The following is a 25,679-nucleotide window of genomic DNA, read 5'->3' on the forward strand; positions in this document are numbered from 1 at the left end:
AGGCGACTATGCTTGTCGTAAGAGGCGACTAACGGGATCGGGTGGTCAGGCTCGCTGACTTGGCTGATACATGTCATCGTATTCCAATTGCATCGATTTAGCTCATGATGGCAATCACTGGATTGCCTGGTCCAGACTCGATTATTTACAGGGTCATATAGCTGGAATATTGCTGAGTGCGGCGTTAAATAACAGAGAAACAAATCTAATCAGAATTGATTTTTCGCCGCTCACGTGGTAAAATATTAAAATCGTAGCATACATACCAACCTTTTCCTGATGTATGTATGCTCGGTGAGGATGGAAGCAATCAAACCATTTGTGAAAATCTTTAATGACACATGGAAATATATGATGGATGCATTTTGACAGATAACAGTCAGCAAGTGATGAAGACTGGTGTTGATCCCATCGGACTATGGGGTCTTATCACTAGTCAGGTGAGGTGAGGTGAGGTGAGGTGAAATGGGGTTTAACGTCGCGTCCAAGATTATTGCACTTATATAGCGACGTGCATGTACGTGTGTGTGCTTGTGCAGCTGCTTGTACTAGTCCGGACTGATGCCGATTTATAGTGCTAGCTCACTGAGATACCATGCCTCAGTTTAACATGAATACCCCACTCAGACACAGTATACCGACTCCGAGCCGACCAGTCCTTGTTTTAGCCCCTTAATGCCGAGCGCCAGACAGGGTAACAACAAATACCATCTTTTAACGTCTTTTGGTATGACGCGGCCGGGGATCGAACCCCGGACCTTCCGCTCTCCGGGCGGACGGTCTACCACTAGACCACGGAGGCGGTTTATCACTAGTCAGAGTGATCGAGTGTACATTCCTAGGTCAGATACAACACGTTCTTGGTAGAAGATTAGCATTCTCACTGTAGTGTGCTTGGTGCATATTGTGTTCAGGGACGTGACACAGCTGGGAAACTGCTTACTGTGGCGTAAAATAACAAACAAATAAAACGACCCCGAGGTTATAATCATATTGACGTCTTAGAATGCAGTCTTATAGGCGTGAGTGAAAACAGTCCTATTGACGTCAGTGTTTATTTCTGTCTGTTCACAATGCAAACTTAACTATCATCATTGTCTTCTTTGAGACAAGATAGGGTGTATGTACATAATTAGTATCTTAAACGTCTTTAACAGAAACTACCCATTCTCCTAGTCAGACTCGCTGGGTTGCGCCCCTTAGTCGTGCCAGAATCCAATGATCGTGAGTTAGAATCCCAAATTTGACCCGACTAATTTTCTTGGTTTGTCATAAGCCTACCGGTCTCTTGGGTTTTACAAAGTGGTAAACGTCTAAGACACCCTGACGTCAAAGACAAACTGACTATCAAATGCTGTCTGAAGTGGCGTTAAACACAACTCATTTACTCAACATTTTCTCAATGAGTATCCAGATAATATACAAAGACAACAGAGTAATTCGCTCAACCATACTTAGTGAGTGAATGACTTGGGTTTAACGCCGCTTTTAACAGCATTCCAGTTATATCGCGGCGTGTCAGCTTAATGTGGGAGGAAAGCCCGAAGTGATGCAGGTCTGAGATGTTTACCACTTCGGTGAAACCCACGAGCACGGGTATGGTGCTGAAAAACCTAGAAACATAATCGGGGCGAAGCGGGATTCGAACCCACATTCATAGGATTCTGGCGTGCCATCATATGACAGAGAAGTAAAAAGTAAAAAAATCGATTGTCATTAATACATTATTGACTTAAGGATATGAGTCTAGCACCAGTATCATCTTTTTTATCCACTCACATGGTAAAATATAAATTAGTTAGCACAGTCATAAACCTTTTCCTGACGTATGTATGCTCGACGAGGATGAAGGTAATCATACCATTTGTGAAAGTCCTTAATGACACATGGAAATATATCATAGATAAACTTCGTGTTTTTTCCCACATGAAGCTAACATGCCGTTATACATCTAAAATAGTGCCTAAAACGGCGTTAAGCCAAATGCATTAGAGAAGTCAAACTCGGTGGAAAGAAATCGATTCAATACAATTTCTGCATTATCCTACCAACCAGCACAACACATTCAACAGGCTGTACAATGCCCTTTATCAAACCTCATCCCACCAGCAACAGATGGAATAGCTTGTAACCACCACCGCATTTTGTTACAAAGGAAATCGAAGCCATAAGCAAGCCTACAACTACTCCTCTCGCCTTTCCTCGGTGTCGGCCGAAGTGTTTAAAGCAAGGCAGTCTCTCTGAGGTGTGGAACGGGCTAGCTGCAATCGATGATTGGTCCTATCAGATAAGCTACTAAGACGTGCAGTGGCTGTAGTTTGAGTAATCAGGCAAGCTGAGTGAAGGCAGAAACGAGAGAGTCTGTGTTACACTGTATACTACAAGAAGGGGATTAGCTCCGCGGGATGTGTCACTCAGACTGTAAAACATAACTCTGCGATGAGAAGCTACCTTCGCGTGGATCGACAGCGCTGTTGATCAAGTGGGTAAGTGGGGACAAGCGTCTTGCTTGTAGAACACATACATGATCACTTGTTCCATATCCGACCATTAACTTTTTCATCAATACTAATTTCTCACTTGTATTAACCTGAGAGGACATGTGTCACAAAGTTGTGTGATTGTTGTTCCTGGGCTAATGGATTCTGTGGGAATCTAATCATTGATTTCTGCTGTAATGAACTTTCACAACATGTTCGTTAGGAGTGGCATAACAGCTTTAGAAGACCTTGGCGTAGTTTTTGTCATGGTGTCTGGCACGTTTGCAACTTTCAAGTCATCCTGATTATCATTAAGGATGCCGTGGGCACACAGTGCGGGCGACTGATACTTCTACAACTTGTACAACGTGAGGATTATCATTATGGATGTGGACTTGGACATCGTCCGGGTGAGTGTGTCGGTCACTCTGTTGTTTCTGGTGATCGTGGGGAATGTGAGGCTCCTTGTGTACTGTCAGCGGACGCTACCCAACAATAACACCCTCAAGAATGTCCTACCCGTGCTCTGTGTGTCCTGTTTCCTTGCTGGGGTCAGCGGCTTGTCTGGAGTGCTTATGTCGGCGTGGAAAGGTCAGTAAAATTGGTTCCTCTTTATAGACTGACCACTTCGTCTGAGCTAGTTGCAGGGTAGCTACTGGAATATATCTGTGATTGCTGGGGTTTATATCAGTCCTCGCACTAACCCCTGCGTCAGGGGTGGTTGGAAGGGTACATAAACGTCTGACATATACATCACAAATACATAGAATTGACAACTTCGTCAGAGTACCTACATGTATGGGTTATATATCTGTCTTATTTGAGTATGAGGATTCACAGAACTGGACCCGTGAAGATTCCGGGATAGAATAGGTCTTCAGCAACCCATGCTTGCCGTAAAAGATGACTGCTTGTCCTAAAAGGCGACTGACGGGATGGGGTGGTCAGGCTCGCTGACATGGTTGATGCATGTCATCGATCCCAATTGCGTGGATCGATGCTCATGATATTAATCACTGGATTGTCTGGTCCAGACAAGATTATTTACATACCGCCGTCATATAGCTGGAATATTGCTGAGTGCGGCGTTAAACAACAAACCAACCAACCACGTAACTGACCATTGCGTAAGTATACCTACATGCATGGCATATATATCTGTCACAGTTGAGTATATAAGATTCATCAAGGCTCGATTATTTACAGACCGCTATCATATAGCTTAAACATGCTGAGTGCGGCGTTAAACAACAAACTAACCAACCAACCACATAACTGTCCATTGCGTAAGTGTACCTACATGCATGGCATATATATCTGTCACAGCTTAGTATATAAGATTCATCAAGACTCGATTATTTACAGACCGCTGTCATATAGCTGGAATATTGCTGAGTGCGGCGTTAAACAACAAACAAACAGACATCAATCTGACCTCCGTACAGGTACCTTAAAGTATGACATATATACACTGACAATTGCGTTAGTGTACTTACATGCATGACATACAAGTATATACGTCACAGTTAAGTATATACATGTATGTTTCAGGTTTCCATTGCGTAAGGGTACTTTAAAGTATGACATCAAACTGACCATTGCGTTAGATTACCTAAATATATGGCATATATATCTGTCACATTTAGTATATAAGATTCATAGAATTGTCCACTGCGTTAGAGTACCTACGTGCATGGCATATATATCTGTCACAGTTGAATATATAAGATTCATAGTACTGGCCATTGCGTTAGGGTAGTTTTAAACAGACTTTTAATTTCATCACTTGATCATGAAGAAAGCCCGAAATAATGCAGATCTGAGACCCTAAAACTGAAGAATGTTGACAAACCAAGCATAGTCGAATCGGGGATTGAAACCCGCGATGATAAGACTCCGGGACGCCAAAAATAACCCAATCCTTCATCGCGAATCGCGGTGCCTCAGACGACTGACCCGCCTGTGATGAGCACTTTACAGCCTCTTGGAGAATTAATATAGAAACTGCCACCGTGATCCTTCTTGTCTTGCCGGCCTGACCAATTCTATACCTTATCAAAGACATTGTTTCTTTTGTTCTCTGGAGCTTAGTTTTTGCTTAACTGACTTGGAGGGTTATCGGTAATAAGCTCCCAGCCTTGTTCAACATTCAATGTAAACATTCTCTACTTTTTAAACTAACCTTTTTCAAAGGTCACTTTCAGAAAGAGGCACATCACCCATTTAGATATCTGTTCGGCGTTCGATAGAAACACAACAGACTGACTGGCTGCTAGTTTAAGTGCAATTTTTCAAGACATATGAAGTGTGTGCATTTCAAAACTATGTTTTATTTAAGAAATAAACGACGAGTGGGGGTTGTTTATCGTACAATATCGCAGCCCCTCATGGTTTATTCTCAGCCCCTCATGGATATTCTTTCTGCATTGTTTTATTGTGCGATAAACAACGACCACGAGTCGTTTATTTCTTATATGAGCTATCAACATTTTGTACAGCCCCTTTAATGATGTTAATAAAATGTACGAGCTTTAAAACTATTTACCAGTATGTTATTAATGATGACTCACTGATCAAAATCCGACCTCGGCTATGTCGGACGAGTGGGTTAAGTTTGGTATTTCCCGCATATTTTCCCAAACCCCACGTCGACTATCTGTACCTTTTATCCCAATACAGATTGTTAATCTCTCCCACGTTTGGATGCGATCGTTCGGCCACTGCATTTATCTGCTTTGCCCAGCTGGATCTATGGAAAACAACTCACTAGACACTACCCTCTAAAAAATAACGTCGTCCAAAATACGTCCTCAAGTTGCGAACGCATGTTCGAATCTCCAGAAATGACGTCATGATAGAACAATGTTCTATCGTGAAATAAACCACTCTTCGTTCTTCATTGTTCTTTGCGATTTCTCGCGTAGCTGTCTTATATTAAGCAGTAAATATTGATTATTACAATAAGCTTACTGTTACATGTTTGTTTTGATACTTGGGGTGTGTGGGTGGGGTTGGTTTGGGGCTGGGAATTGGTTAAGGTATTAAGAATCAGAAGCATCTACAACTCCTTGATCAAATTTGAATCTGAACCATTTTCCATCTAAATTTGAATCTAAAGCATGCTACAGATTTTACTCAGATCAGAGTGATGATCTGTACTGACCAAACATTGTTCCAAATAGTATCAGCGATAAGCTGACTTATAACGCAGCCATAACCATGCTTCAGGTTTCAGACGTTTCATCTTTAGGGTAACCGCGTCTTCTTCTGTGCTCCTTCATCCTCACTTATATGTTACCACCCCAACCAGAAAAAATTTGATTGCTTCCATCTACATCTGAATGTACATGTAGGCTACAAGAGACGTCATGGCGAATTGCGATCATTAGACAGACGCACAGTTGGAAATATCTTATGGGGCTCCCAGTCCTTCTTCCACAATAATGTCTCAGTCAATTACACCTTTTGCATGCAAATTTATCATTATACCATACCATAATTACCTTAACGACCATCATAATTATGATGAGATCTCCAAATGAAATTGCATGGTTTCAGAAACAAGAAGACAGCTCTGAAAAATATTAATTAATTTCAAAATGAAATGCCGATGAAATGAAAAAATAAATTATTATTCTTATTACGAAAACATGATTACAAAGTTTTAATGATTCGAAAGGGTTTTGTCGCTGTTATTTATTTGAATTATTTCAAGAAATTACATTGCAACACACCCTCCTTTAACATTTTCCAGACAAATCCAATCCAGACGTATGCCACATTAATATTTACCAATGATTCGTTAATCCGGATTACCGGGGTTTCACTGTATAAGATTTGGTTGGTTTTCTTGTTTAACGCACCACTCAGCAATATTCCAGCTATATGACGGCGGTCTGTAAATAATCGAGTCTGGACCAGACAATCCAGTGATTAATATCATGAGCATCGATCCACGCAATTGGGATCGATGACATGTATCAACCAAGTCAGCGAGCCTGACCAGATCCCATTAGTCGCCTTTTACGACAAGCATAGTCGCCTTTTACGGCAAGCATGGGTTGCTGAAGACTTATTCTACCCCGGAATCTTCACGGGTCTCACTGTATAAGAACTCTGCATCTACAAACTGATGATATTGGATGCTGTACTACTCCGATCAATCAAACACCGAAGGAGAATTACGAACAGGACGGGAAGCCATGACGTGATAATTACAGCTTACATCGATACACCCATCAGTTCAGAAACACAGACTAGAGCCATGACGTCAAAGCAGCATACAACTAATCAATCTTTTAAGTTAATTGACATCAAAACATCAACATGACCATGGCATCTCACTTTTGGATAATTGTATTCAATGAATGATTTGTTTATGGTGCTTAAGTCTTTGTTATCTCTTGTTGAGCCTTCATTCTGTATCAATCCTCGAGTATCAGAATCCTCTGGTCAATGAGAAACATATTTCAAGGGAAAAGATGTTTACAGAACCAAAATGCATTTTGAGAGAGATTAATAGCATGGTCCCCAGCCAAACAAGGCTCTTTGTTTGTTGTTTATCGCCGCACTCAGCAATATTCCAGCTATATGACGGCGGTCTGTAACTAATCGAGTCTGGAAATCCAGTGATTGATATCATGAGCATCGATCATTAGCAATTGGGGTCGATGACATGCATCAACCAAGTCAGCGAGCTTGACCACCCGATCCCGTCAGTCGCCTCATACAACAAGCATAGTCGCCTTTTACGACAAGCATGGGTTGCTGAAGACCTATTCTACCCCGGATCTTCACGGGTCCCGACTAACTAACCCTACGCAGGATGGTGCATGATTTGGTTTATTTTCCAAAATTGCTGCTGACAGTCATGATTAAAATTCATTTTTGACTCCTTGAACAAACATGATAAAGCATCCCCGCAACAGTTCAGCTGAATCCGTCAAGTCATTTCGGAGAAGTCGAAATGTTAAACGACGACGTACATTTCAGGCCAGGTGAGCTTAAAAAAACCCAGGTGCCTTTGTTACCTTTTTAAGTGGCTGAGTGAGAATGGTTTTACCCAGCTTTGAGCAATATCATATGGGTGCGGGGGACACCAGAAATGAACTTTACTAACTGTATCCATTTAGGGAATCGAACCCCGGTCTTCGATTTAACTACTAGACTACCCTACCGACCTATCTTTAAATCCCGCCATTCGCGAATAACTTTAACTTTAGAACACGTAAAAGATATTCTTTTTTCTCGTGGCTTTATGAAAAGAATCAAAAGGTAGGTCGGAGTTAAATTTCTATGTTATTTCGATTTTCTCACCATCCATTAAATAATTTCACACCAAATGATAAAACTGCTATAAAGAAGTAGAGCCTGTGTTAATGTGGCCGTTATTGGAAAAAAACACACATTCCCTTTTCGTCGTGACGGAAAACATCAAAAGGTGATTCTTTAGAATAGAAAATGGAGGGGAAACAAGAAACCTTTTAACGTGACTTTATAATAACAACCCCGGATTGTTGCAAGACAGGGGAGCAAAACCTGCCCATTAGGAAGAAATAGACTTGTTGCGAAAAAGAAATCCCTACTGAGTTTACTTTGAAAAGAATTCGCATCCCAACTGCTGAAAAGTTTGATTAAACGTGACAAATACAATATCGACCAGGTGTATACACGTATATAATTAGCTATTGATTGTGTACATTGTCACAAGAACAATCAAGCTATCATGCTACCAATATGAATCATTTTTCAACAGATGTCGATGGCGCATTACCACCGTCTTCATTAACAATGTAGCCATACCTTGTAAATGGAACCCCAACACATTGATGTTAATTTGCTACATTAGCTATACGAGAACCTCGGACCAGAAACAATGTGTATCTTTGTGCTGGTACAGAATGCGGAGGTAGTGAGCATGTCTTAATGCTTGGACCTCTATACCTTTGCTAATATCCAGAGAGTATTTTGGAATTTGCCATCCATCAAACACTACGTGGGGTTGAACAATGCCAGAGTAGGCTGAAGGGAAGTGGAGAGTTAAATGTGTGGGAGGTCCGTCACGAATATAAATAATTATATTAGGATCACTGGAGTTCGGGAACTAAGCGACATCTCCGGTCCCCCTGAATAAATATGACATGGCTGTATAAGTGCTGCCGCACGTGTTGTGTAGCGCCGCTTAGCAATATCCCTCTTTATCACGTACGTTAAGTAATGTACGTTATGTACATGTTGCTGCGGACCCGTGAAGATCCGGGGTAGAATAGGTCCTCAGCAACCCATGCTTGCCGTAAAAGGCGACTATGCTTGTCGTAAAAGGCGACTAAAGGGATCGGGTGGTCAGGCTCGCTGACTTGGTTGATGAATGTCATCGATCCCCATTGCGTGGATTGATGTTCATGATGTAAATCACTGGATTGTCTGGTCCAGACTCGATTATTTACAGATAGCTGGAATATTGCTGAGTGCGGCGTAAAACAACAAACCAAACCAAAAACCAAAAAACATGTTGCTGCGGTTACAATTCATAAATATTTAAAATATATACACATTAGTTCTGATTAGATTTGTTTCTCTGTTGTTTAACGCCGCACTTTGCAATATTCCAGTTGTATGACGACGGTCTGTAAATAATCGAGTCCGGACCCGACAATCCTGTGATTGACATCATGAGCATCGATCCACGTAATTGGGATACAATGACATACATCAACCAAGTTAGCGAGCCTGACCAACGGATCAGGTTAGCCGGCTCTTACGACAAGCTGCAGAACAATTCTAACACGGATCTTCACGAGTTCTTCCTTAATGACTTACCTCCAAATCTATAGACGTTATTTCTCCAAAATGAATTTTGAATAAGGATTCCAGATCGAAATCTAAACCTGGTTCAGGTTTTGGAAAAGAGCTTCGATTACATCCCGCGTTTTTGGTTTTCGATCCTGATTCCATGTTTTAACGGTATGATCCGTAGGCCACAGAACTGACCTATCGAAAGACGAACGCATGAGGGCATACGGTAAGCGCAGCTAAGATATTAGTCAGGCAATCAACCACTTGAGCCAGACTATCTTTCATCAGTTAGTCGCATCTTCTCACTTCACAAGGCCACTGGGGACCTGTTCTAACTCGGAATCTCCATGGGGTATCAATAATATTTTCAAAGAAACTACGCAATCTTGTTTAAGACTCGTCTAAGGCTGGGTCGAGATGTCCCCCGCTGAAGAGAGTTGAATCACTCGCCCTACTTTAAAATGTTAGTAGGTAGGGGGTTGGGGCTGGTATTTTGTGTGGAGACTGGATATAACTTTTTGAGCTACAGATGCCTAAATAAAAAAAATGTTTTAAAAAACTCGCCTTGCAACAACGTTATTTTTGTGGCTGACAATTTACAATAGTCTGAAGCAAACTATTTTTTCAAGCATTTTCTGGGACTACGACTATTTATTTATTTCATCAGGCTTTCCTGCAACATCAAACTGACACGCCTGAAAAACTTGATTAGTGTTCACTCACTTAGAACTTCTCAAATGTGTATCACAAATCGAAATTTAAAATTCACGAGATCAAACTCACGAATCCAGGTGGTCGCGAAACTCGTAATTTTAGTTCGCTAAACAGTTGGCCCCAGACAAATTCATCGACGATCAAATCGACACAAGCAAATGAACCTATGTAAAGTTATTTCAGGATGACCAGATTTTGTTGTAGATCTTCAGGGTAATTAGCTGTATCCTTGGGCCTAACACTGTTGCGAGTAGTTCTTAAGATCGAAGGTTTTGGAAATGTCATCACCGTTCTGAAGGAATGCATTCATGGCAACAGACAATACAAACAAGAGTCGAAGATCACCGCAAATACCCAGGATGGTTCCCCCACAGGCACGTCTGATGAAAGATACTTTGGGCGGAAAGGCCCGTCACATTGGTAAAGAGTTGCTACGCCTGAACTAGTTAGAAAGTAGTAGAATTTCCACAACAAAGAAGACTAGAGGGATCCATAACATACAGACAATACCGGAGTAGTGCTAAAAGAGATGGTACAACAACTCGAGAAAAAAGGTTTGGGGTTGGCGTCTCCTGATTGGGGTCGGTCTGGATACACACACATTTGTTTTAGACCAAGAAAGTAAACCTTTCGATGAGTATCATGATGGTTGGTTGGCTGGTTGGTTGGTTGTTTAACGCCGCACTCAGCAATATTACAGCTATATGACGGCATAGTCACCTTTTACGGCAAGCATAGGTTGCTGAAGACCTATTCTACCCCGGAATCTTCACGGGTCGTATCATGATTGCAATTCATGGAGATACTAGTTCCCCAAAGAGTGAGGTGTGTCGTCCGTTGAATTAAAAGCAATATTGATACACGGTTATATTATTGATAAAGTATAGCTATTACTTTCTAGAGTAATTCTTAATGACAACAGACCCGTGAAGATCCGGGGTAGAATAGGTCCTCAGCAATCCATGCTTGCTGTAAAAGGCGACTATGCTTGTCGTAAAAGGCGACTAACGGGATCGGGTGGTCAGGCTAGCTGACTTGGTTGATGCATGTCATCGATCCCAATTGCGTGGATCGATGCTCATGATATCAATCACTGGACTGTCTGGTCCAGACTCGATTATTTACAGACCGCCGTCATACAGCTGGAAAATTGATGTGCCGCGTTAAACCAACAAAAATCCAGCTTAATAATAACATAGGGTTCGAAGGGACAAGTGGTTGTTCTCTATGCAGAGTTGTTGGTTGGTTGGTTTGTTGTTTATCGCCGCACTCAGCAATATTCCAGCTATATGACGGCGGTCTGTAAATAATCGAGTCTGAACCAGAGAATCCAGTGCAGAGTTGTGTCCCATAGGCACATCATGATGCTAATATTAACGTTCTGAAACGTTCTCCTTAATAACCGCGACCGCGAAATACAGACGTGACATCGTGGATGTTCTCGAGACGGGGATATTTGTACAACGTTTACTCCAGAAATTACCTACTTTATGTCAGCTCAGAGCCCAACCATTACATGCATGTTGCAGTCATTGCATCGTGAAAGTGTTGCTGGAGCGGATATTAGCAGTCTGAGAAAGTGAAAGGTTGTATTAAATTGAGTACATGGCGTTGCTTGCATCAACAAAATTGTATTTTCCTTTCACTGATAAGTAAATGCTTCTTCAAGCAAAGTCAGAGTTAAATTAATTTGCCTTGGCAAGCTTTATTCCAGTTGGTTGATTCTGGTCACGACCTCTCAGTGTGGACAGAAGCCTCTAGGACCCGAAAAGTTACAAAAAGAAATTGTGCTCGGGTTTGGTGCTGACACAACAGGAATAATCACTTTGGGATACTGATTTCCGATTAAAGGATCCTGGGATGTCTAAGGGACGTAACTCTGCACAGCAATTTCCGACGCCTTCGACTGATCCCACGACACGCAAACATTGAATTACTATTGTACCTATTGTTTACATTGTCAATGCAATTCCCACTTTCATTACATGGTAACAGAGGAAGGACAACAGTGTAATTGGTACTGACACGGGAATTTGTGACACCTTCAACTGATCCACGGCTCACGCGAACATTGAGGGACTATTGGACCTTTGCATTGTCAAGGGAATATCCACTTTCATTGTGTAGTAACAGGGAGGGCAGCAGTTTTCATTGGTACTGACACGACTTTTCAGAATTATATTAACTTTACTCAGACGCTTCTTTGGACCATAAACAAAGTGTGTGTGCTTTTATTTTCATATCCATCAGTATACATGCCTTTAAAATTTATGGATTATGTTGGCTCTGTTTACCTCGTGATAAAAACAAATCAAATACACTACCCCTTTAAAGGTCGACATTTTCAGTGAGCCAAATGGGCACTTGTTTATCCGATTTGTATATTAAACATAGTTTGTCACTCAATATAGTTTTTACTATTAAACCAAAACTTGCAATTTTAGTGGGAAATAACATCCTTCAAGCTTTTGGATAGGATGTAAGGTTATTGAATGTAAGCCTTTTGTCTGAAATGTGGGAGTTGTATAATGATTTATTGCTGGTAATAACATAAATTACACAACTACGTATCTGCGTCGTGGCAAAACACAGCTCAAAGAATCGCATGTTTTTCCCAGCAGTTTGATATTGCGATGTGAACAGTTTATCGGAAGTCTTGCTATGTTTAATGTCAATGACATTGACACCACGAAAGAAGTAATGTATACCTTGGTCTGTTTTATTTAGCACATGTAATGTATTTTCTGTTAAGACACACTTGATTGTATATAAGTCTTTCGTGTATGGGACTGTGACCTTTGTATTGAATTGAATGAACTTTTCTGCGAACTGTGCTCCCTGAAGAAATCTTTATCGTTAACATGTCTTTGAATCACACAATATATTTGTCAACGACCGTTGAGTCATAAACTTTGTAGAACATGGATTATTTCTCGTCGGATCGACGCCTACGTTCCATAAAAGGAACCTTACTCATAAAAATGATTATATTTGATTGTGTCACAAACTGATTTTTAGCAGCTTGATTATCCTCCTTGCTTTTCATTTGTTTGCAAGAAACTTTTGAAACCAGAATACAACTCTGGTAGGATCAATAATATCTAATCATTGAAAAGCCATCTGCTTATCCAATGTTTAAATCTCCAAACTTGTCAATTTCATGAACAAATACCGCCCGAGGTATCTGCAGAAATAATACGGCGATCAAATGCTTAATAAGGTTGGGAGTGAGTATGGTTGTACGCCGCTTTTAGCAATATTCCAGCAATATCACGGCGGGGGACAGCAGAAATGGGCTTCACGCATTGCACCCATGTCGGGAATCGAACCCGGGTCTTCGGCGTGACGAGCGAACGCTTTATCCGCTAGGCTACCCGACCGCCTCCTAGATATTAAGGTAGGGCGTTTTTTATACATCTTACTTACTTAGAGTTATCTCCCTTGGCTGTTGGTAAACAAAGCAAGCTTGATCGTTCTGAAAGTTTCGTAATGTGACAGTTTATAGAAGGCTGGTTGTTGCCATATAAGAGTAACAAGAAGGCAATTCGAGGCGTTTTACAAGACTTGCGTCTTATCTCCTTACCAAGTGCGGACGGGATACCAATCTGAAAACACAGTGTTCCTACCAGCTTTCAACACTAGTCTGGATTCAAGAACGGAGCCTCTTTCAAAACATTCGACAATGACATATTCTGGGCATTCGTGAGTGCTATAACATAACATAGGGCTTAGTACCTGCTGTTTGTAACAGTATTCTAGTTATATCACGGAACGTCAGCTATATTGTGGGAGGAAAGCTCGAAGTGATGCAGGACTCAGATGTTTACCACTTTGATGGAACCCACCAGCACGGGCCTGGTGCTGACAAACCTGGAAACATGATCGGTGCGAACCGGGATTTGAAGTCCACGATCGTAGGTGTCTGACGTACCCAAGGGACGCAACTCTGTACAGCGAATTGCGGCGCCTTAGACGACAGGGATACCAGTGCCCTATGAACTTTAATGTAAATATATAATCCATGACTAGGTCTAGGTAAGAATCCGTATTGGCATTCATAAATTGGATATAATTTTGACAAGGAATATTGTGAATAACAACAATTTTTACATGATCGTCAAAAGTGACCCTTTTGTGCAAGCTATATTTATTTGTATTGGATTCTGTTTTCAGAAAAAATAGTCACCATTTCTGTCGATAACAATAATGTTCAAAGTTACCTTTAATCCATTTTACGTAGTTCAAGGACGTCCGCTGTTAGGAATTTGTAATCAGCGCTCAACTCGAACTGGCGTGAATGGCAATGTTCTCACAAGATAATGTAAAGCAAACTATCGCCGATGTGAAGCGATAATCAGTGAATCATAGAATCAATTCATCAAAGTTGTGTCATGTATCACACGAAAATATAATTTCTTCCCACTTTACGACACAGAGAAATATGTAAATGAATAAGTCCTTTTCGATTTGCGAAACACATAGCACACTTACAAGTCGGTATTATAACGAACACGATGAATGTAATGAATGATTTCTCAGTGGTACTTCACAAGTAAACAATATCTTGACCCTTCTTTTTTTCCTTTTGACACTTAAATAATACAGCATTTATAAATACATATCTTAGAAAGAGGGAAATTCTCTAGAGCATACATCCTCAAGCATCTTAATGATTAGGTTGATCTCTGATACGCGGACGGATCGGTAGCACGGGCAATGAGATAACTTTTCCCAACTGATTAAAGTAGGATTAATGTACACACGCACCCATACAACCTCTCATCATCTGAGTCGATTGCATTGTCGGGATTCATCACCAACAGAATCAGTAGAGGTATTGATAAATGATTGTTGCGACTGTTTGTGGTATCTCTGTCAGGTAACTCCCGCGACCTGTGAAATAAGGAGAACACGTTGATGATGAATTATTGATTCAGATGTTGTTAGCTATTATGACTAATCATCTTTTAATGAACGCAGTATTAAATTTCCTATATATTGCTATGTAGAAGCCAGAAACTAATTACTACGAAACTAATATTAATCCTTACAAATGTCATCTTTAAGTTTCAATACGAAGTAAAGGAAGCCATCACGCATTCGTTCCAAGCGCTGCGTATTTCCTTAAACGAGGCTAACGTTATCGTGATGAAGATGCCAACTTATTTCATTTCAACACTTTCTGTGTTGGACTAATAAGACCAAACACAGATGTTACAGTCTATAATGTGCAAAAATCAGATTTTTTAGGTTTGAGTGAGTAAGTGAGTGAATGAGTGAGTGATCATTGTTTAACACCGCATGAGAAACCTGCAGTTATTTCTGCCGAGTTGGAACCTCAGAAAGTGTTTAATCCAAGCTGATTGTCGTGGGAGATTAAATAGAGACAAGACAAAAAAAAGAACGTTTTTTATTAATTTTGCCATAGTTATGTATTTGATCGTATTTGAATACTACAACTTTAAAATATAAGAAAGAAAGAAGCACGCTGTCAGCCATTTGAACATATCTGATAAGGTTTATGCTGAAATTATAAAATCTTCTGTAACATGTGAATTTGTTATTTCCAATTGGCCGAAAAGGGCCTTATAACACATCGTCTTTTGATAGCCATTGTAAACATACCTGAAGAGTGTGAGTGAGTTGGGTTTTACGCCGCTTTTAACATTATTCCAGTTATATCGCGGCGTGTCAGCTCAATGTGGGAGGAAAGCCAGAAGTGATGCAGGTCTCAGACATTTACCACTTCGGTGAAACCCACGAGCACGGGTATGGTGCTGACAAACCTAGAAACATAATCAGGGCGAACCGGGTTCGAACCCACAATCATAGGTTCCTGGCGTGTCCAAGGGACGCAACTCTGCACAGCGAATCGCGGCGCCTTAGACGACTGGGCCACCCGTGCCCACCATACCTGAAGAGGCTGTGGACAGGTGTAAACGTTTTAGTGTCCTTTGTTGATAACATGTCGCAACACGCCGTCATATAGCTGGAATATTGCTGAGTGCGACGTTAAACAACAACGAAACAAACAAACAAACACGTACACGCTCCTGCAATACCCTGATCCAATATTATTAATCGAGAGACTGATGAGGATCCATAACCATCTAGTTCCAGATGACTGAGTAAAAAAGACATAAGAACACATTTAATAATACGTTTACCCACCAAACACAATCGTTGTCGTAACACCGACATCATTGTTAACGAAAAGTAATATTCCATCAACTCACAAGCACTTAATTCTGTAATAAATCATGTTCTTTCCACACCAGTAAGTGAATGATGTGTCGCACAGCAGTCAGCAATGTTATGTGACGGCGTCCGGTCAATAATAGCGATTTGTAGTATGTGCTGAACACGGGTTGCCCCGTCGACTGAGGCGTCGCAATTTGCATGTGCAGAGTTGCGTCCCTTGGGTACGCCAGAAATCGTGGGTGTGGGCTCAACTTCCGGTTCTAGGTCTGTCAGCATCATACCCGTGTTTATGGGTATCTCCAAAATGGTATGCATGTAGTTTAAGTTTTTTGTTCGACTTCTCGACACAAACGGTATATTTGGTAAACAATGAACTGTTTCCTCAAAAACAGTGGAAGAAACGGAACAAGAATGACAATTTACATTTTTTGTCAGCCGTACTTTCGATTTCCTCTCCCATTGCAGTATTACTGTCTTAGGAAGAACATAATGAGCTGTCGCTTCCTTTTTGTTTAATAAAATCATTCAAATGTTTTTTATGCTGTTTAAAAAATAAGGTATGATTTATCTTGTCCTTACTTTCGATCGAGTAAAAATTGTGATCAATCTGTCTGGTTCGAAAATTCGGTCATTGTTGTCACAAAGAAAGGAACCTCTTTTGTAAGGCTTCAGTATGATTGAACGATAATATAAGAAATCTTTGTCAAAAACATCTCTTCGCTGGAATACAACTAATTAATGTTTTTTTTATGTCCCATGAGATGATTGGATGTCAGAGACACAATGAATTACGATCACACCGGTACGACGAGTGGACTCTCTTCTATATCTTGACAATGAATTTCGATTACACTGGTACGGCAAGGGGACTCACCTCTGCACCCGCAGCGAACAGCTCATCAAGACAGCGGAAACTTTTCGGTTAAAAAGCCCCAGGTCACCACCACATGTAAAGAAAATTATATTTCGAAAGTAAATGTCATGTTTTTCATTTTCATTTTACTTTCACACGTCTCTTTCAATAACAGCCAATTTAAATAAAATCCTTCGTAAATTAAACGCAACGATAATTAATAGGATTGTACGCATGACTTAGATTGCATTCTGAAAGTCGTCGATCAATTACAAGATGGAGGTGTCTCCTTGAGCGGTGTGTATAAATTGCGTGTTAAAATATGAGTTGTACATCTCTGTCATTTGCATTTTGATATAAAACATCAACTATGCCTGGAGATGATTGGTGTGGTGTAATGTGATGCGGGCAAAGACACCCGTGGGTTATTCTCATATTATTATCATCATACCTCGCGGGATGTACTAGCTCCTCTCACGGAATAATATTTGGCTTTCGCCTTATGGCACTTTCATAGAAAGTAAATGATTAATGGCTTTTCGTGTAATCATATCTCGAAATAGAAAACAATATGGTTATTAATTCGATATGATGAAAAATATATTGCAAAGTTGGTTGATATGGAGTTGTTTACCAAGACAAATGTCTCCTGGAGGAATCTAAATTGTAAATTTTTTTCGGAAGAACAACAGTTCTGGAATTGATCAAGGGATGAAACAAGCTGGAGGCAGACATGTAGTCAGCTTCATACTGAGCAAAGTTGTATTTTTTTACTGGTTTATGATTCCGCATTCACATACGTTTAAGTTAATGAAGCATATTTTCAATATAGTAATAATTCCAAATGGCGATGGGAGATTTTCAAATGATATCATCCCTGCGATGTTTAATCTGTTCAGAAACACATGATAGCAATAACGCGTTCATTTGATCATATTTTGTACTCTATTAAACATTTGAACTGGCATATGTTTGTTTCTCGTGATGTTCTCATTACCAGTTTTCAACAGAAAATGTATTTACTTATTTTGTCTCATTATATAGTCACGCCCTTAAGTAAATTATTACTCCTATAACTGTGAAATTGTTAAATATGTGCTCCACTGCACATTTGTACATATTTGCACATATATGTAAAATTGTAAAATTGTAAATTGTAAAGAAATGTACACTATGCCAGTATATCATGTCTATTTAAAAATAATTATAAAAATGTATAAAAATATTTGTCCTTTTATGTAAATGCATGGAAGTATGTAAATATGTACCGCTGTTTCTCCTTTGTATTGAGTGAAATTCAGACACGCCCTGACTAAAAACTGTTCCGATCGCCATTAATTCCAGATCACTTCCTTGTCAGCATTGATGGCAAAGCTTTCATAAGCCTCACACACTACCAGATGGCTTAGGGTGGTTTATGTGTTTATTTATGTGTTGAAATACTCAAATCCTATTGAAGATGACCGTAGAGTTCTTCCGTCATATTAGTCGTTAAATAAGTACACACAAGATCACGCACTTCCTCAACAGCCACATGCTAACTGTAGATCAAAGTACATGTACGTACAGGGTTTGTTATGTTGATTTAACAGAGCACACATCTAATGGGTTGTCTTGCTTCGTAAAGTATTATTAGTCGATAAGAAGCTGTCATTTCACAAAACCAAATACGTTTGGTGCTTTGTGAAGAAATATCAGATCCTATAGGATACATACTGTGTGGCATGGTACCAGCTTGTTATGGAATAAATTCAATTAGAAGTGCGTTCTTCATAATGATTCTTTTCCCCCCAAACAAAGATGAAACGCCTTTGCCTCTCGTCTACGAGGCATTTAATTTGCAATGCGTTTACTTCTGAATCAATCATGCCTTGAAATGGAAGCTTTTGGTAAATGGGTAAAAATTTTCAGCATGTTTGCAAACTCGATTTAGATTACTAATATTACAAGTTACTTAAATGTATTTAACTGAATCAGAAGCTTACATTTAAACACTTTGATATTGTCTTATTCGATGTTTTCAAAATATCACGTGAAAGCCTAATGCTTGGCTGAATCTGTTTCATGAAGGTTGAGGGAAAAGTGCATGGCATTTGACAGTCAAATCTTAACTTGAAACTTATAGATTGTGTAGACTGCTATGTAAGTATGAAAATTATTCATTTATTGTTAAAATACTTATTTATAAAATTTCACTGATAAAATTTAGATGTTGTAATCAGATATTTATGATAGGAGAAGGTAAAAATTGAGAATTGTAAGAGGCCAGCGCTTGTGTCCATTTTGTATCCGTTCTAATGTAAAATAAGAATGTCATATCCTTTTTTAAATGTCCATTCTACCTAGAAGCTATATATATCTTTCAGCGTTATAATCATAAAAAATCCACGTGTATTATGAATTAACTGTTTTGGAAAACACGTGTTCAGAGGAATGAAGAAACGCTCCAAATGTCTTCGTGGTGCTCCTTGTCGACATTATTGAAGATCATGTTGTAATAGTGAGTGAGTATAGTTTTACGCCAGCTTTTAGCAATATTCCATCAATATCACGGCGGGGGACACCAGAAATGGGCTTCACACAATGTACCCATGTCGGGAATCGAACCCGGGTCTTCGGCGCGACGAGCGAACGCTTTAACCACTTGGCTACCCGACCGCCCCTTATGTTGTAATATATAATGGACCGGTGGCCCCCTTACTGAACAAACTCTCTCTCACTAGTAAGCTTAATACAAGTAAGCCAATAAGCTGTACACAGCTTGCTCAAGAGATCAATTAATGATGTGTCTGTTCGAGACCCGATTACTTACACAGCTGGAACATTCACGATTGCGTCGTAAATAGAAGAGACCAAAAACATTTCAATGATCACAAGAAACCTTTACAAATAGCAGAGCCCATTGCCCGATTCCTACTCCCGCAACCATCTGTTAATAAAGCATTATCAAATACTAATGATGCAAGGCGTTCGCAAAAACGTGGGCGTGCCCTGTCCCAAGGTTGTCCCCGTCACAAACACTTGCGAAGGCAAGTCAATTGCTCTCCTGAAAAAGCACGGAACATATGGTACAAATCGAAATAGGTAAATCGGTCATCATTTTGGAATCTGCAGTGATGTCAGTATTGAGAACGCTCAGACGTTAATGCTGTGTACGACCTTGCTATTTTTACTTACCCTGCCTTGGTAAACATGCAGTGAATGGAGACTTGGGATGGTGCCGCTGGGAGTTCGACAATGGAAAGCGGTTGCTCGCCACTGGTCTATATTGAAAAATACATGGAAATGTATGAGGTTGATTAACAAGCCTCATTTATATGGGCTGACGCTTTCAACGGAAAAGACAAGAAAGGGAAGGTAAACAGTTTTCTGAAAGACAACAATCTTGCTCGTCTGGTCCACACGTGTTTTTGCTGTTGTAAAGCAATCTGCAGATAATCGAGACTGGTTTTTTTCTGACGTTGACGTTTAACATTTCATTATTATTCATGGATATAAATTGTCTGGAAGAAGTAACAGAAACTGGTCATTCAAACAATAGATCTTGAGTGCTCGGGTTTTTTAAAATATCACTTTCAAGAGTAGATAATATCCGGGTTTCAACTGCACCTTTGTGTTAGAAGACAAGGTCCGGTCAGTGCGAGCCGGACTGTGCAGAGAGCGCTAGTATGTGGGTATACCCTTGTAATTGTAACTTCTTTAAGTGGCATTTAGAAGTTGGTGTGATGAAGTAAGACCAGTTCTATGGATGAACAACTTCTTTATTACGATTAGTGCGACGTTTCGGTGTAGATCCTAACACCTTTATCAAGCAAGTGATGGATAGTGCGTTGTTGTTTAAGAGGTCGCCTTCTGCCTAGGCAATTTCGGCTGACCTGTCCCTCTTTGGGACTCCTTTGTGTGAGAAGGGTACACATATCTATTGTGAGTTCGGTGTTCACATAATTTCCGTTTTTGCATTGAAATGATTTCTATTTTCTTATATTGATATGATTTCATTTTTATCCTTGGCTGCTCTGTTTATATACGTTCGAGCAGCTGTCCATCTCTCAGAAATAGAGTTAGTTTGGCCTTCGCTATTGCATCTCTTGGCTTTAGGAGATCTATGCCAGATAGCGGATCTAACTGCAATTCTTGTTTTAACCTAGCCCGGGCTGGGGCATGGTCTTGACATTCTAGTAACACGTGGTCAATGGTTTCAGCCTGATTGCAAGATGAACAAACCTTGTCATAGTGCTTTTTGTGACCAAGTCTGAGGCGTGAGATAGCAATTTCAATTTCCCTTTCATTTGAGTATGAGTTTGGCTTTTGTTGGACCTTGGGTTGAATTTTGTATAGCCATCTGCCGATCTTACTTGCGTCCCATCGGGCTTGCCATCTTTCTGCTATGGATGCTTTGATTTTGCTTTTTATCTCTAGTTTACTAAAGGGAATAGGCTGTATATCCACTTTGTCTAGAGCTAGCTTTGCCAGTGAGTCTGCTTTTTCATTTCCATGAATATCTATGTGAGAGGGGATCTAACACAGCTCCACCTGTTGCCCTTGGTCCGATAGTTTTGTATATTCGTATAGAATATTGTTGACTGTGTTTGGCCTGGAGTTTGAGTTTCTGCCACTGATGGCCTGAAGTGCACTTAGCGAGTCTGATAGGACGACTGCCTTTCCTTCCGGGAGTTCCGGTATGAGTTTGAGTGCATGATGAATTGCCTCCAATTCAGCCGTGAATACTGACTGACCATCAGGCAAGCGAACTGAATGTGCTTGGGATTTGGAGCTGTGGATATGGATCCCGTAACCAGCACTGTTGTTGATAGGATTCTTGGATCCATCAGTGTATATATGGGCCCAGCTGTCCCAGGTAGTTTGAATTTTAGTGATAGCTACTGATCGTAGTAGGGTTGGGTTTTCTCTTTTAGTGACTTCTGATGTTAAAGCAGTGTCAACTTTGGGAGTTTGTAAAGTCCAGGGAGGGTGTAACCCTTTGTAGTGACTTTCTGGAGGCTGAATGTCATCGCAGTTGTGACTTCGAATGAGTTCACGTACTAATATCCCAGATGGCTTTAGTGAGGGATTTTTTCGAGCTAGGGCTTCATCTCGGGTGTTTTTGTCTTGCCATATCTTTTTAACCAAAGGGTTTGATGTTCGTCCCCAGAACGATAATATTGCCTGCTCTCTTCTTAGTTTCAGTGGGAGTTCTCCCGTTTCTACTTGTAGTGCTTCTAGTGAGGTGCCTGTTGCTGCGCCTGTGGCCAGCATTAGGGCTTTGTATTGTATTCTGTCTGGGCGCCTCAAGACAGTATTTGATGCTGAATGAAAAGCCTCACAACCATAGTCAATTTTTGATCTGATAAGAGATTTGTAGAGGTCCAGCTGAGTGTCCCTCGATGTGCCCCCAGATGTGCCTGAAATTGCCCGTAATACGTTCAGGTCTTTTTGACATCTGTTTTCCACATATTCTATATGCTTGCGCCAAGTGAGGTGTTGATCAAGGATCACCCCAAGAAATATTGCAGATTTTTCGAATTTGATAGGTTTGCCTTTTATGGAGACACGGGGTATCATAGCATCTTTCCCCCGGCGTTTGAATAGAACTCCAACAGTTTTTTCACTTGAAAGGGTGAATAGGATAGTGCTAAACAACATAGGTATATATACTTATTAACATCAATGTTTATACAGTAAATTGATTGATTGACACAGAGAGCTGATTAAGATAATTGGAAGCCAGTGGATGACTAATGGGATAGGGTAAACCACCATGTAATTGTATACATCCGGTGAGTTATCAGTGCTGGGGTCAAGAGTTCTACCCACTCATGTCAAACGAGGCATCACTGACCACTCCAGCAGTCCGGACAGACGCCAGCCACGCAACACTTCGTCAAGGCCGAGAAGAACCAACGCGCACCGACAGGCTTCATCAGACTCCTCAGGTCTTCTGTTGTTGGTTTAACTATTTTATTTCCTTTGAACTTCCTTAACGCCAGTCAATAGAATAAACATATAAACTATGTGTTGTTTTCAGGAAAACGCTGTTAATTGTTTTCACTGAAGTGCTTTACCCAGTGCTAATAAGCGGTCGCATTGATTTTGAGTCGCAGTTTTGTTTAGGGGTCAGCAGTCGTATCAATTTGGAGAAGTATTAATTTCAAGATTTAAAATATTTTAGTGACAAAACCAATTCCATAATCATTAGGAATCCCTGCTAAAAGTCCAGTGTACGAATCCGAGTTTATAATAAGCATGTATCTATGAGTCACCATTGGACAGTGATGTTCGCGAAGAGGTGAGCGTAGCTTGTCCAATCGGCGGCACCCATCACAGAACGGAGTTGTTTAAAGTTATCATATATGGAGAAACTGACACGTATTTGAGCCAAGCCGGCTCTTGCATGTAAGCCTACCAGAAACCACCAGCACATTTAATCGCATGATTGAGGACTGGGTGTCCTTATATAAACGCTTGGCAAAAAGTTAAGCATCCCAAATCTTTTTAACATCCATGTACCTTTTGGAAATAACCAAATATGATGTGTCCTCATTTTGATGAATTTCTCACATACTACTGATACCTGATGATAACACCTGAATTGGTCAGATCATTATTAGATCTGCGATGAGAAGATTATTGCACGCGACGTGCATGTGTGTGGCTGCTTGTACTAGTCCGAACTAATGCCGATTTATAGTGCTAGCACACTGAGATACCATGCCAGCCGTGTCATACCAAAATATGGTACTGTCTGGCACTCGGCATTAAGGGCCTAAAACAAGGACTGGTCGGCTCGGAGTCAGTATACTGTGTCTGAGTGATGTATTCATGTCAAACTGGTATCTCAGTGTGCTAGCACTATAAATCGGCATCAGTCCGGACTAGTACAAGCAGCCACACACATGTACATGCACGTCGCTATATAAGTTCAATAATCTTGGACGCGACGTTGAACCCAAGTTCACCACACCCCACCTCAAACTGTATGCCTAAATAAATGTCTACGTACCCTAAAAATACTCTTTTTTTCTAAATCAGCATGTTGTACGTGAGTGAGTTGGGTTTAACGCCGCTTTTAACATTATTCCAGTTATATCACGGCGTGTCAGCTCAATGTGGGAGGAAAGCCCGAAGTGATGCAGGTGTCAGACGTTTACCACTTCGGTGAAACCCACGAGCACGGGTATGGTGCTGACAAACCTAGAAACATAATCGGGGCGAACCAGGATTCGAACCCACAATCATATGTTTCTGGTGTACCCAACGGACGCAACTCTGCACAGCGAATCGCGGCGCCTTAGACGACTGGGTCCCCCGTGCCCCCCCCCCCCCCCCCCCCCCCCCCCCCCGCATGATGTACGAATGTATGCGGAGGGATCAATCGGTGTATGGTTTACTTTGAATACAATGTCACTTCCCTATTGCTTCCTGAAGTCGAATCGACCCTAATGTTGCCTGAACCGCTGAAGACGGCGATTGTTCATTTTCAATGACATACGTTGTCGGATAATTTCAAGAGACATTGCGTGTACATTTCACCAAGTCCACAGGGGCAAAACCGGTCGTACTTCCGCAATCAATCTTTGAGTTGTTTGATGTTGGGTTAAGGATGCTGCCAGAAGTAATTGGCTATGAGGAATATTTTAACCTACTCCACACCACAGCAGCTGTGTAAGGGAGAAAATACAATCAAATAACTAGTCAATGGTAACAAACATATGTTCACTAAAAATAATTTGCAGAGGACCATGTATGCTAAGGAACATCAGTCTCTGTGAAGTGTCAAGCATTCTGCCCCAAAAAAGGATTCCTGATCAGAATATGTCTCCCGTGATTGTGTCTGGGTGAGTTTGGTGAAACGCCGCTTTGAAAAGTTTGCTATGGCGTGCAGGTTTCATGGGAAGAAAACCCCGAGGTAATGCAGTTCTTAGACGTTTTCCACTCTGGTTTGGTGAACGCAAGATCAAGGGTATGGTGACGAAAACCTTTGTTACCAGGAGGCGTCAGGGATTCGAACCCACGATCCCAGATTTCCTACACGCCCAAGAGGCTCCACGAATTGAGACGCCTTAGGCGAGGGGCTATCTGTGCCCGCTAATTAACATGTCAAAGTAGGTTAGGAGATCCGGGGTAGAATAGATCTTCAGCAACCCATGCTTGCCGTAAAAGGCGACTATGCTTGTCGTAAAAGGCGACGAACGGGATCGGGTGGTCAGGCTCGCTGACTTGGTTGATGCATGTCATCGATCCCAATTGCGTGGATCGATGCTCATGATATTAATCACCGGATTGTCTGGTCCAGACTCGATTATTTACAGACCGCCGTCATATAGCTGGAATATTGCTGAGTGCGGCGTTAAACCACAAACCAACCAACAAAAGTGGTTATCCGTTCATACGTGATGCAAGTCTCAGACGTCTAGGCAAGCGTGGACAGACTTACAACCAAGGCTCACAATCAGGACGATATGCAAACATAACTTTATCGCGATCTTATGTTAGTACAGTCAAACAATATTGAAAAGGCCGGTTATGTCCCAATAGAAGTTGTCAAAATTAACAGATATCCGGATTAGCAAATATCTGTACTTGTATAATAGGTCGACGTTCCCAAAAATAATTGGCGAGAGGTTGTGTTTCCGAAT

At 40.9% G+C, this 25,679-nt stretch overlaps 1 protein-coding gene across 1 annotated transcript in view; it reads left to right on the forward strand.

The window, feature by feature from the left end:
• Positions 1–2,139: 2,139 nt before the first annotated feature.
• The window catches only part of LOC124148514, a 57,076-nt gene continuing 33,536 nt past the window's right edge, over positions 2,140–25,679 (forward strand). Inside the window, exon 1 of the mRNA XM_046519621.2 lies at positions 2,140–3,071. Coding sequence (XP_046375577.1) covers positions 2,864–3,071 — 208 coding nt within the window. The 5' untranslated portion in view covers positions 2,140–2,863. The remainder of the gene's footprint in view (positions 3,072–25,679) is intronic.

The sequence above is a fragment of the Haliotis rufescens genome, unplaced genomic scaffold, assembly GCF_023055435.1.
Source record: "Haliotis rufescens isolate VD_foot unplaced genomic scaffold, xgHalRufe1.0.p SCAF_6, whole genome shotgun sequence".
Lineage (NCBI taxonomy): Eukaryota > Metazoa > Mollusca > Gastropoda > Lepetellida > Haliotidae > Haliotis > Haliotis rufescens.